Genomic DNA, 14,809 nt, shown 5'->3' with positions numbered 1-14,809 from the left:
GGGAACTGACGGAGTGCTTAGAGTATGGAGAGCCAGGAGAGTGAACCTTGTTGGAGTCGGGATGAGAGGGGTTCTCGTGGCATTTTGGGTGAGGCAAGGATAATGATATGCTGATGGGTCTCTCCTGTGCTGTACGATTCTATGACATCAGACATGGCAGGATCTTTTAACAAGCCAAGGGGTATTTGGTTTGGGATGTTGGGGGAGGGGGCTGGGGTGTTCAGTGCCTGATGGTTGAAGCCCAGGAATAAGGCTTGTAGCCAGGGGCTGTCAGATCCCAGATGGAACTGACCAGCAGCCAAGGCGTGATGGCCCGCTGTTCGGGAGGTGAAGCCAACAGGAGGGGAATGTTGGCTCTGAGCTGATCTGGATTAGCGTTAGATTCCAATTGGAGAAGATGAGGTGCAGATTATCAGAGGTCCAGGAGGTCTAAAGCATCAGAAGGTGGAGTGTTAGGTTTTCAGTTTAATGATTACCTAGAAGTTAGAGTGGGTTTTTTATCCTCTAACTTTTCTGGGGTAACTATTATCTTAAACGGAGATAGAATCTTCTGATTCTGCCTCTGACATTAAATCAGCTTCCCCCCCCCCCCTACAATTGTTCCAGAAGCAGGGGAATTACTTCCCTGAATCCTCAATTCTTTGGGCAATTCCTGCACTGTTTGGGATTCCATATGGACCCAAGGTGCAAAGCCAGTCTGCACTGCTCCAACAACTATCTGACCACCGGAGAATATCTGGGCCATTGTTTTTCTCTTGTTCCAAGGGCTGCTGGACCTGCTGAGTATTTCCCAACATTTTCTGTTTTTACTGTGTACAGCTGAAGTTGGTTGATGCAGGCCTTTCCTACCTCTGTCAGAGCCATCACTCTGTACAGAAGCTCTGGAGGAAAGCTGGCTCTGTAATCGCTCAATTTCAAAATCTTTTATGGTTAACTGCTCCTTCAGATCTTCTATTTCAGCCTGAAGATAAAAGAAAAATGAAATTATCAAAACATCAAATTGTTGCCAAAACCTCAAAACATCTTTCAAAACATCAAACACAACGAACAAATTTGCTTCCACTGTTTCTATTGGGGAAAGCTATTCTGACAGAAGAAATATCAGAGCTATGTTCAAAAAGGTCAAGTCAATGTGAAAACTGTATGTAAAACAGAGTACACCAGGCATCAGGGTGGAAAGGGTGTTGGATTCAACCTGTGTAACAGAGATCAGGCCAACCACAAAAGTCAGGATGTGGTCTTACTGATAAAGACTGGAGCAGGGAAAAAGGTGCTGGCAGGGAAGGGAAACAGATGGAAAGGGACTGGGGACAAAAGGAAAAAGACAATTGCAGGGAGATGTCAGTGGACATTGCAAAAACATGAAGAGGAGCATTGGGCAAGACAATGGACCCATGTTATAAATTGGTTTTTAGCCACCTCGTGACAGAATAATTTTTGGCCTTGTGCTTATAAAATGCCAACTTTGGTTTGGGATGGGGTGGGGGTGGAGTGGACGGAAAAGAGAGGAATGATGTACATTTCAATCATCTGATTAGTTCAAACTTTCAACTGTTCAGAGTAGACTTAAAATACATCTCACAATTAAATAGAATCTTTATGGTCAAAAAACAAATCCCGCGTGTTGAATACCATAACAGCCAAAGGTTACACCTTGCTGACTCATTCATAAATAATTTTAAAAACTTCTACTGTATCATAGTCAAGATCACCAAATATTGTTGTTCCTTAATGAAAACATCCGACTTAGATAAGTCCAAACCTGGTGTATTGCATAATATTAGCACATTGGATCACCTTATTAAACCTTTCAAATATTTCAATTGGAAATTTGCCAATATTTGCAGGGGGTTCCACGATTATGACAGACAAATTTTAGAGATGAGCTTACGTGTTCTTCGATTACTGACATTGATTCCTGGAATGTGGTCTTCTTATTTCAACTTCTATAGCTACTCCAACCAAAGACTTTAAAAATCAAACTTGAGAACATTAAATCAGTACTTCCCAGTGTGCCTCATCTTTTTCTTTCCTCTTTGTAACATTGGTTGCTAGCTGTCCCATGGCTCCTCACCCAGGCTTCCCTTTGTTGGAATGAATCTCCAAGGAAACTCAGGAAATGAAGATTGTGAATAAGCCCCTTGAGATGATTCTACTAATCATGGTTGATTTTGACCTTCAATCCATCCACTCACCTTGATTCTATATTCCTTAATACTCCAGTAAAGTTACATTAACTGGCTGCCCATTTCTAATTCCATAAATTAAATTGTATGGTGCTACAAAATTTGAAGTATTAATATTAAAGATACTTTTTAAAAAAAATCTTTATTTAAAAAAGGTGTTAGTTTTGAATCACATGGTCATCCCAATCACATGACTAATTCAGATATTCCTGGGTTCAAGTCCTAATTATACGTTATATGGGTACCTTATTTTTAAAAGTTTACCTTTAAGACAGTTCACTTTTAAGAAAGTTAAAAGTCACAACACCAGGTTATAGTCCAACCGGTTTATTTGGCAGCACTAGCTTTCAGAAAGCTGCTCCTTCATCAGGTGTCATACAAGTAAAATAATATATTTAACAAACCTCAACTGTTGTTAGGTTTGTTAAATATATCAATTTACTTGCATGACACTGCAATCTTTTACTATAAATTCTGTGTCTATGGTCCTACTCCACAAAGACCTGAAGGAAGAACAGTGCTCCAAAAGCTAGTGCTTCCAAATAAACCTGCTGGATTATAACCTGGTGTTGTGAGATTTTTTAATTTTGTCCACCCCAGTCCAGCACCAACTCCTCCACATCACTTAAGAACTCCATTAAATTGTGCATATAATTTAATGACTTTGCCATACTTTGCTTACAGCTTGCAAACCTAAAGCTGACTGTCAAGTTGGTTTGCTGTAATGTCCACTTCAAAAACTTTATAATGAATTTCACGGTTTAATTAAGCTGTTAGAGCCTTGCTGATTTTTTCTTTTATCAATTTTAGTTTGGAGCTGAGAACGGTTAGCGAATGACAACTACGGATGGAGGACAACAGCTTGTGTTAAAAGGAAAACAAGCCAAGTATTTGTTTATTCACAACGTTAATTGCAGTTTGGCTCCTGATCAGACGGTTCTGCAGACACTTCATTACCAGATTTAAACAGATAGCAGAAATTGGCTGTTAATGAGATCAGTTATGGGTAATAGGTTTCATCAAGTGAGAACAGAACAGTACAGCACAGGAACAGGCCCTTTAGCCCACTTAAGTTTGCTGACATATTCCTTTCTAAACTAAAACATTCCTCCAATCCTGCTTATTCATACATCTTCAAAATGCCTCTTGCATGTCGTTACAATATCCTAAGTTTCTATGTCTCTATGTTCCAGGCACACTGGTTTATTTTCAGTTAGACAACTTGCCTGGACAAGTGCAGCCCCAACAAACAACATTCAAGACGACTGACATCACCCGGGCAAAGCAGCCTGCTTATTGGCACTACACCCACAAGCATCCACTTTCTCCACCACTGACACTCAGTAGCAGGAGTGTATACAATCTACAAGATGCATTGCAGAAATTCATCAAAGATCCTCAGACAGTACCTTCCAAAGCCACAACCACTTTATCTAGAAGAACAAGGGCACAGATATATGAGAACACCACCACCTTCAAATCCCCTCCAAGTCACTCACCATTCTTACTTAGAAATACTTTGTCATTCCTTCACTGTCCCTGGGTCAAAATCTTGGAATTCCCTCTCTCAAAGCATTATGGATCAACTCATCGTAGGTGGACTTTAGCAGTTCAAGAAAGCAGCTCACCACCACATTCCTCAAGGGCAACTATGGACGGGCAATAAAAGCTGGCCAGTCATCAACGCCCACATCCCATAAATGAATAATTTTTTTTAAAGAAACAAAAACTCATTGGATTTAGGATTTATTGCTAAAGACCAGCCTTCACACAGGACACCTTTTGTAATGAGGTATTGCTGAGCAAGTCAGAACATACAAAAGATTTCTACACAAGAGAATCTTCCATTGCAGTACACTGGAGAAAATACAAAGAAGGCAGCTTTCGGCTTAAAGCTGATGTGAATCAAAAGTCAGATTAAGAGGGAGAATCAAATTGGACTGTATATTGGTGACAGCCTGCTTTATGAACAATGAACAAGTTTACCAAACATGCAGCTACATGGGAACCACTCATGAAACCAGGGATTCAACTGGTTCAAAATACAAGGAAAATGCTGTGGATACTGGATATCTGAAATAAAAACAAAGTTCTGGAGAAACTCAGCAGGTCTGATACCACCCATAGAGAGAAGTGGCGGCATACTGGACTCAAAACATTAACTGTTTCTCACCATACATGCTATCTGCCTTGCTGAGTTTCTGCAGCACTTTATTTTTTTACCTCAATTGTGTCAGTTCTGACATGTGAGTTCTGAATCATTCGTATATTGGAAGAGTGAAACCACATTTAGCTTAAAATACTCTGTTCAGCTGATGATCCACTGTTTGGTGCTAAGTTACTATATCATTTATGATATATTATGCCTGAAACATTAGGAAAAAAAACACCCAGTATGCCTCATGAGAATATGGAATGCAGTCACATACTTGGCTCTGTTGCAATTCGACAACTAAGAAAGCAATAATTATATTCCAAAAGTAATCAGTGTTGTAACTAGCGACTATTAGTTATTTCGCAAACCACATCTGTGAGGAGTTTGAAATAAAATGTTCCAAATTTGGCATGCTTAAAATATTACCAAGAACTCACAAGTAGTCTCTGAACTACAGTGTGTGACATTCAACTGTTAATCTGGTTGGCTCTTCGCAAGTTAGCACCAGTCAGAATTGAGTAGTTAGTACGCTTGTATGAAAAATCCAAACGTTGTGGGTTCAAGATCCACTCCCAAGATTTGAGCAGAAGATACAGAGCATCACTCCTAGTGATGAATAGTGGAGATCTCCCTGATCTTGTTAGACAATATTTATCCCACCAAACCAACATCTCTAAAATGGTCATAATGTCATCAAAGCAAATTCTCTTGACGATGGAAATCTGAAATAAGAGCACAAAAAGCTTGAAAAAGCTCAGTAGAGAAACAAAGTTAGTTAATGTTTCAGGTTGATGATCTTTAATCATTGGTCATTGTCTTGATATTTGTGGAGGCTTGCTGTGGGCAAAACGGCTACTGCTTTTCTTATTTAACAACAATGACGAAACACAAGGTGGGGGAGGGGGGTGTAAAAAAACTGCTTTGTTGGCCACATGAAAGGTATTGAGATGTCCAGAGGTTGTGAAAAGTGAAATTCAAATGCAAATCTTTACTTTCATAGTGCGCATCCATGATGTTCAAGAAATTGCAGCCAATGCCATTCAAACTATCTTTTGATATTTACAGAAAATAAACAAAGCATTTATTGTCGTGTGAAAAGGTGAGACAAAGTTAGCAATATAGCTAACCACAAACTATCACATATGAGTCACCTCTCCTGTTCAGACATTGTTTGGCACTGCTAGGAAAATAAAGGGTTGGGTAAGTGTATTCTGCAAAATGTGTTGCCTAATCTCTAATATTAAATTAAAAGGAAATATCTGGAAATTAGCAAACTGGAGCTTCCTGTTAAAGTCCAAGAAAATTGTAAAACAAAGCAGTTGGTCATTTTTGTACAACACTGCAGGAGCAATACTAAACTGAAGTGGTTTCTCTAAATACCCAGTTGGAAAAGCAGAAGACCAAAGGAATAGATGGATTTAGAAAAGGAAGGAGATTGCATACCAGTGCTGTACAGCTCCCAAAAATGAAAGAATGGGAAAATACAATCACTATCAAACCCAACTTTAGGATGCCAGTTTCAAACAATTCTATTTTATTTTCCCTCTTGCCAAACTTCGACAAACAAAAAACAACTTCACAAAATAAAATTACTATAATCACTGAAACAAAATGGGATATCAGTAATACCATATAATGAATTCACAATGCCAAGAATATAAAGTTAATAGTCTGCTAGCTGGCAGCCTAATTTCTGATGGCCAAAAGCTTTTTAAATGAGTCATACTTCCTGCTCATATTTATGATCCCATAACCATTAGTGTTTCATATTCACAATTCATTATTCATACATGGTTACAGTTTTATTCAATGGGGCTCTAAGTTACCTCAAGCAACATCTACATAAAACTATCAATTTTCAGAAATTCATAAACTCCTTGCTGTATTCATCCAATGTAAAGTACTCAATTCAAACTCATCTCAAGATGTACATTCTTAGTCTGGGCTTGAAACAACTCTATGGCCTTGCCTCTCCCCATGGTTTCACCTGCCTGGGGCCTAGCTTCAGAATTCCCTCCTTAAAGCCTGCACTTTTTAAAAACCTTTATCTTCCAGTTTAAGTTTCTCCTTAAAACCAACCTTCTTAACCAAGGTTTTGGTCGTATGATCTACATTTCTCCTAATGTAGCCCAGTACCAAGTTTTCCTTGGTAATGCACCTATGGAGCACCTTAGAATGCATTACTGCATTTAAGTAGTGATTCAATTATGAGCCGTTTTTGTTCTGAAAACTGTCAATTGAGCTTGTGGTTCAACACAATCCCAACCTTTAACAGAAAGTCACTAGCTACTGCTACTTTTGTACAAGACTTAAAATTTGGAGAGCAGCTTCAGAAACCAACCCATCTGTAATTGGGAAGAGACGTAATTCCAGATCATGGATGTAGGTTTGCTAGCTGAGCTGGAAGGTTCGTTTTTAGACGTTTCGTCACTGTACTGGGTAACATCTTCAGTGGGCCTCCAGACAAAGTACTGCTGATGATTCCTGCTTTCTATTTATATGTTTGGGTTTCCTTGGGTTGGTGATGTCATTTCCTGAGCTTTCTAGCTCAGCGAGCAAACTTACATCTAGTCTTCCCACGATGTTAATGTTCGACTTGCAGTCTTGATACCTGTATTTCCTGGATATCCTTGCTGCTCTCAAACTCCAATTAGTCTGCATCAAGTCAGTTCTATTATGAACCTGCATTCCCTGATCCTCATCGAATTATGTTAAAATTCTCAGCCTTATCTTTAAATCGTTCCACAGGCTTCATCCCAAATGACTCCTAAGGACTGATGGGTTACCTGACCGAACATAGTCTTAAAAATTCTATAAGACTTCAATAAGGTAGACAAAGATATTCCCACTTCTGAGGGAGACCATTACTAGGGAACCATTAATATAGAACACTGTCAAAAAGTGTCAAATCCAACGATGAATCTAAAATAACCTTTTCTTGCCAGAGAACTACAAGAATGTGGAATGCACTAATGCGTTTGAAAGGATATCAGATAAACATGAGGGAGAAAGGAATACAAAAATTTGATTGAGTGATATGTAAAAGGGATGATGATATAGAGCATAAATATCAGTGAGCCAAATGGTCCATTTCTGCGCTGTGCATCCTGTGTAATTCTGGAAGAAGACAAAGCAGAATTTTTTTCTGGGGATGACAATAAACATGGCCCTGCCAAATACCCTCAGCCCAAGAGAGAGTTTAAAAACATACCACTGAATTAAGGAATTAACACTAACGCAACTAATGAAAGTGAAATGGTCAAATCTAAATACTGAGCAGAGACACACTTATCAAAACTTATTGAGGAAGTTAAAAATCACAACACCAGGTTATAATCCAACAGGTTTAATTGGAAGCACACTAGCTTTCGGAGCGACGCTCCTTCGCCTGATGAAGGAGCGTCGCTCCGAAAGCTAGTGTGCTTCCAATTAAACCTGTTGGACTATAACCTGGTGTTGAGATTTTTAACTTTGTACAACTCTGTCCAACACCAGCATCTCCAAATTATTGAGGAACAACTGTGTCAAATGGAATACATGTTTACCTTTGTGGCTGCCAACTTCTGTTCATACTGGACCTTTTCATCCTCCAGCTCTTCCACTTTTGATTTCAGACTTCGTAATTCCCGAAGCAAGTTCTGCAATGTCAGTAAAATACCAGTGGTGTAAATACCAAAAAAACCTCTCAAATAAAGGTGAATAACCTGATACAAAATCTGGCCTATTGAGCTACTAAAGGATTTTACTATTGACTGGAATCCAGAAGGTGAGAATGAGTTATGCTTGACCTCCATTGAGGGGCTGCAAAAACTGAACCCTACACTAATTGGTTGTTCAATTACTTAGAGAATCTGATAAAAACAAAATGCATCTATATGGTGCCTTTCACAATGCTAGATGTTCCCAACGCATTTTACAATCAATTAAATGCATATTTGTACACCGCAGGATCCCTCAAATGATGGGATAGTGACCAGAAAATTTGGTTTGGTGATATTGATACACCAATAAATACAGACCATACACATCTCAGAGTTCCAATAATGCTGCAAAATCTGACCCATGCTCCAAAGAGGGCAGACTCTCATCATAACATCTTATTTAAAAAGGCAACATCTCCGACAATGCAGCACATCCTCTATACCAGGAATATCAGCCTACATTTTTTTGTGTTCAGTTCCTGGATTGGATTTGAACCCACAAACGTCTGACTCAGAGGCAAGAGTGTTAGGGAAATGGGATCACAGAAGCAAGCAGTAATATACACAATGGGTTGAAGGATAATTTTAAAATTATAAACAGAGCATCATTTGTAAAATATTTGGGAAGATCTTTAGTGGAGGAGATTAATGTCACACTGTGTCATCATGTTTGGAGAATGAAATAAAATGAAATTATTTCGCTTCATTGCAAGATACGCTCAGTGTAGTTGTTTCAAACCACTTTACGTATATTTGGACTTCTTTAGTGTCAGTGCGAATATGGTGTACAATTCTGAACACTTCTGAAGATATAAAGGCCTTGAAAAGGATACAGAGGTGGTTTACCAAGAATGAGGTATTTCAATTAAAAGAGGCTGGAAAAATTAAGCCTGTTCTCCTAGGTTAAGAAACAAAAACAAATTGTTGGAAACGTTCAGCAAGTCTGGCAGCATCTGTGGAGGGAAATCAGAGTTAACATTTGGGTTTGAGTGACTTTTCCTCCTGGGTTGAGATGATTTTTCAAAATGTTGAGGGGTGTTGACAGAAAGAGGAATTATTCCATCCTGTGATCAAATAAATGACCAAAAGGGAACAGATTGAAACTGATAACAGTTCTAGTGAGTAGATTATAATTCTTTTCACTCCAAGCGGTTGAGATATGGAATAGTCCACCCGAGAATGCAGTGAAAACTGACACAAATAATTTCAAAATGGAAATGAATGGACCTCTAAGAGTGAAGAACCTGAGAGTTACGGAAAATGAGCAGAACGTGGGACTAAGAACAACTATTCCTTCAAAGGACTAGCAAATGCACCCAGGGCATAAGGACCTCCCTCTGTGATGTAGGGTTTACATGAAGGTTTCCCTAATTTTGTCTCCTCTAATACTACTTTAGCACCAACCCCCTACTATTTTAAAGCTGCTAACTAGCGTGCCAGCTGGCATGGATCTTTTCTTCTTTTGCTCCTGGCTGCTCTTTTTCAGGACTACACAAGCTCAATTTAGTAAACATTTCAGCAATTAACTCACTGGGTAGTTTATCTAATTATGTAGCTTTAAGTCATGACTTTGTTTTGGAAATGCTGATTTAACTTACTGTTAAACAAAAGGAGTTTCAGACCCTTAAGGAATAAAAACCATTTCATACTTATTTTACAGTAGAAGTTCTCATAATATTACGAACTTCCATCAGATAACACAACTCATGCTGATGCCGTAAATGATAAAACATTTGTAAAAAGAGTGAATTTTAGAGTATAAAGCACATGACACTCAGCAATACAGACCCACAGTCACAAAAGGTACAGAAATAATCTCTCATCACTTCTGATGGATTTACATTCATGACCTCAGGGAACCTAGATGTTTGGGGATTGATTGTGAAAATATACTGCTTCTAATCAAACATTTTTTAAAAAACTAAATCAAATCCAATTTGTTCTCATGACAAAAACATTGAACTGACTGTTATCTTGGAGGCAGGCTACATTTCAATTACCTTTTGCATTTTATAGTTTCTGAACTTTACACTCCACTACATTCATACTGAAACAAGTCACAAGGTGAAAAACATTCAGTGAGGCCGCAATGCCCAACCCCCATCAACTCCTCCCCTCTTTGCTCTTGCCTCTGGGAGGTTATAAAAACATCACATGGCGGAAACCAGCTTGGATAATGCATCAATAACTGATGTGTATTTCCAAATGAGGCACATTGAATCAATTAAGGCGTTGCTGAAACCCATAACTCTTCCTGCAAGTCATTAGCTTTGAAGCTAATTCTAAGCTTTAAGTCATGAACTAAATAATGTATTTATTCTTAATCAAATTTGCACAGAAATTGGTAACAAAGGTTGAGGTAAACGTCAAGTAGGATAGGTTCAAGTTTGCAGTTGTACGCAAATGTGCTTCAGATTGCAGAAGCTGGGTTACAGATCAAGTTTCCATGAATATTAATTTGCATAAACACTAGCATAAAATCTTACATGGAAGTGGAATCAGGCAGAGTAATAGTTTATTCTTTCCATAGCAACTCTCTTTTGAGATGTTTAAACACTGTAAGATAGGCAATTCATTATGCAATAGAAATAATCAGTGAGAATATAAACCGTTAATAACCATATCAAACATATCTGTGCATGCAATTTAAAACAAAAATCACTAAATTTCTTTTAAATTAAACATTTTGAACAATTTAGTAATCAATTTTTTAGTGAATCAACCATTTTCAAAATGTTAAGGTGTGCTACTCTTGCCTGTGGAAGTTTTGTGATACATCCCCAACTCTGGGCTAGAAAGTCAAGTTCAAATTCCATCCCAGGTATTCATGACCAAAGAAAGTTTGTTCCTAATGCTGTCAAAAGGTTCCGTATCAACTTGCAAATCTTTCTAACATACTAACAGCAGAGGACAAGAGAGAGAGATTATGGTAAGCATAAACATTGGAACCTCTACCGTCACCAACTGCACAAACGTGCATGCAACTACAGCAACTCTGACTTAAGTAGTCTAACCCCAAATCCACACTTGCCCATGAGAAAATAAACATCATTTGAAGAGGGTTTGTATAATCTTGCAATTTCAATCCAGGGGCCTGTGGATAGGGCTTGAAGGCAGCCAATTGAAATGTGAACCAAGGGAAATGGGAGTGCCAGTGATTTTGGGACGCAAGTAACTTATGCTTAAACTTTCTATCGCTTCGAGTGCATTTTGCTGATTCTGCATAGATTGGGTCAATGTCACGGGTGCAAATGAATTGAGACCCAAGTGCTCAAATTTCTGATGTGGAGCAAATCAACAGAAAACGGAGTGGAACGCTAGCTCCACTGTGATACAGCTCAGAGATGGAAGCTTTAATATGCCCGATTCAGGAAGCATCTTGAACACTTGATTCAGTTCAAGTCACTGGAGCGCAAGGAAACACTTGCAAATCCTGGAAATGATGTTGAAAAGAGAGATGAGACAGATTTTCAGGACTAATATCTTTATATTTTCATTGGGTGAGGCATCAGGAAATAACAACATACAATTAGTAAGAGCCCTTAATATTGAAAAAGACACCAAGCATTTCACAGAAGTGTTATCACTCAAAATTTCAGAGTAGGGAGGTTCTGCTACAATTGTACAAGGTGTTGGTGAGGCCACACCTGGAGTATTGTGCTCAGTTCTGGTCTCCTTACTTGAGGAAGGATATACTGGCTTTGGAGGTGGTGCAGAGGAGGTTCACCAAGTTGATTCTGTAGATGAGGGGGTTACCTTATGAAGAGAGGTTGAGCTGCCTGGGACTGTACTCGCTAGAATTTAGAAGAATGAGGGGGGACCTTATAGAAACATAAGAAATTATGAAATGGATAGATAAGGCAGAGGCAAGCAAGTAGTTTCCACTGGTGGGTGAAACTAGGACTAGGGGACATGGCCTCAAGATTAGGGGGAGCAAATTTAGGACAGAGATGAAGGGGATCTGCTTTTCTCAGAATAGTGCATCTATGGAATTCTCTGCCCAAGGAAGCATTAAAAGGCAGCTTCAATAAACATATTCAAGATAAAGTTGGATGGGATTTTACATGGTAGGGGAATGAAGGCCGATGGAGATAATGTAGGTAGGAGGAGCTGAGATGATGGACAGATCAGCCATGATCTTAATGAAGGCAGAGCAGGCTTGACCGGCCAAATGGCCTACTCCTGCTTCTAACTACTATGAAACTAGGAAATTGAGACAGCCAAAGCAGAAGCTATTAAGAGTGGTAACTAACTTTGGTATAAGCAGTAGGTTTGAAAGCAAACTTAAAAGGAGAAGAGACAGGTGAACAGGAAATGGTTAGGGAGAGGATTCCAGAATTTAGGACTACCAATGCTAGATTTGAGGGAAGTGGGATTCCACATTTAAAAGTGGAGTTCAGAGATGTAGGTTTGCTCGCTGAGCTGGAAGGTTCATTTCCAGACATTTCATCACTCTACTAGGTAACATCTTCAGTGGGCCTCCAAGTGAAGCACTGTTGATAATTCCTGCTTAACAACAAACTGCCATTCCTAGATGTCACAGGAGAATGAACAGCCAATGGGGAACTTTAAACCAGCGTCTAACAGGAAAACAACACATACGAACCAAATATTGAACTACAAAAGCAATCACCCCAGCATCCACAAATGAAGCTGCATCAGAACATTATTCCAATGATCCACCACACACTGCAGCAGAGGAAAATCACCTATACAGTGTATTCAAAAAGAATGGGTACCCAATGAACACAGTCTGCAGATTTCTCAGTAACAACCTAAACAAGCAGACAAAACACATCCAGCCACTCTCCCCTACGTCAAAGACATCTTGAAAATGACTGCCAGACAAGTCAGATCCCTTGGCATCATGGTAGCCCACAAACCCACCAACAGACTTAAACAGCAGCTAATGAACTTGAAAGACCCTATACGGACAAGCAAAACTAATGTCATTTACAAAATGCCTTGCAAGGACTGTAACAAACACTACATTGGACAGACAGGCAGAAAAGTAGCCATCAGGATACATGAACACTAACTAGTCACAAAATGACATGACCCTCTGTCACTAGTATCCTTACATACAGACGAGGAAGGACATTACTTCGACTGGGCCAACACATCCATCCTAGGACAGAGACACACATGAGAATTCCTAGAAGCATAGCATTCCAACTGGAACTCGATCAATAAACACATTGAGTTAGACCCCTTTTACCACCCCCTGAGAAAAAGAATAGGAAATGACACCACCACTGGAAATGACATCACTGCCAGAAATGATGTCACTACAGGAAATGACTTACCCAAAGAAACCCAAACATATAAATAAAATGCAGGAATTATCAACAGTGTTTTGCCCAGAGGCCCACTGAAAATGTTACCTAGTAGGGTGACAAAACGTCTGGAAATGAACCTTCCAGCTAATTGAGCAAACCTACATCCAAAACCTGAATTTGAGCTACAAGTCTTCTCAAAACCAGCTAGGAGTGGAGTGAGCTTGGAGGGTTGTGAGGCTGAATGAGGTTACAGAAACAAAGGGCATGATAGTAGATGGATTTGAAAGCAGGGATGATAATGTTAAATTCAAGACCTTAGCAGACTTGGGTAATGCAAGTCAATATGTTTTGGTACAATAGCTGATTTGGCTTTATATGAGTTAAGATAAAGTCAACTTTACAATGTGGCATCCCAGTGGTAGCGAGTGCGTTGGAATATTCAAGTCTGTCAAAGGCATGGTTGAAGGTTTCAACTGCAATAAAACTAAGGCAGGAGTAGAGTCAAGCAATGTTATGGGTGGAAATAGATGGTCTTAACCAGTCACTAGGAAGATACAGGAGTCTCTAGTTAGACAGCCATGAAAGTGAAGACTGAAAACAATAGGTTGAATTTTGTCAATGTACAATTGGAGAAAGCGCCCGTGCAATTAGAACTGGATTGTATAAACAGTCTGAGAATTTAAAGACAGTTAGTAGACTTGGAGTTAGTAATGAGGTAGAACTGATATTTTATCATATTAAATGCAGAAATAAATGTTATACCTTTGGAATTTTATTGACTCCTTCTGTGTTCAATCATTCCATGATTCTAGAGAAAAGGTAAGATCCATTGTGTATTGTATGTGCATCACACATTTAAGAACTCCATGTGCTGAACCTGTACAATATTGCAATGCTCGCTGGCTTGAATCTGCAAACTATATACCCACAAATCAATTGATTTGCTCTAAATGTCTGCTACATAGCTCTGTTTTACTGCTTTAAATAAACTAACCCCTAGGATTAATCAATCCTTGATGAGCAAATGTTGAGGAGACCATCATTAATGGCTTGGCATGGTGAAGAGTATTAGAAAACATGATATTGATGAGGCAGATGGTGCTTGAACAGTCAGTAAGCAAGTTACGTTACAGGTAGAACAGAACACGTAACTCTACTAAACTATACTAATGTGCATGAAATAACCTGCAATATCTTTGTGTGTTACAGTCTCAAGAAGTGTTGAAAACATAGCTTGCTGGGATACATACCAATCTCCATCAAGAGGGCTGTTAAAAACGCCCTTGTAAAAGGCAGGATCTCTTGCCTTTTACAAGGCAATGGATTGATAGGAACCAAGGGGAGATCAAAGCCATAAAGTTGGAATGCCCATAGAATTCCTTGGCTTAAATTGGAGCACAATAAACCTAACACAATTTAAAAATGTTAAAGAGCAGCACAGTGGCTCTATGGTTAGCACTACAACCTCACAGCACCAGGGACCCAGTT

General features: G+C 39.1%; 1 protein-coding gene across 11 annotated transcripts in view; it reads right to left on the bottom strand.

Annotated features, from left to right (window-relative positions):
• Positions 1–14,809, bottom strand: part of LOC122557714 (liprin-beta-2-like) — a 274,073-nt gene that overhangs the window by 57,413 nt on the left and 201,851 nt on the right. For all 11 annotated transcript variants that reach the window (XM_043705614.1, XM_043705608.1, XM_043705613.1 and 8 more), the window contains 2 exons: positions 7,887–7,979; positions 850–961 (listed from right to left, as the gene is read on the bottom strand). In XM_043705614.1, coding sequence (XP_043561549.1) covers positions 850–961; positions 7,887–7,979 — 205 coding nt within the window. The remainder of the gene's footprint in view (positions 1–849; positions 962–7,886; positions 7,980–14,809) is intronic.

The sequence above is a fragment of the Chiloscyllium plagiosum genome, chromosome 16 (assembly GCF_004010195.1).
Source record: "Chiloscyllium plagiosum isolate BGI_BamShark_2017 chromosome 16, ASM401019v2, whole genome shotgun sequence".
Taxonomy (NCBI): Eukaryota; Metazoa; Chordata; class Chondrichthyes; order Orectolobiformes; family Hemiscylliidae; genus Chiloscyllium; species Chiloscyllium plagiosum.
This window is presented reverse-complemented; position numbering and strand designations above follow the sequence as displayed.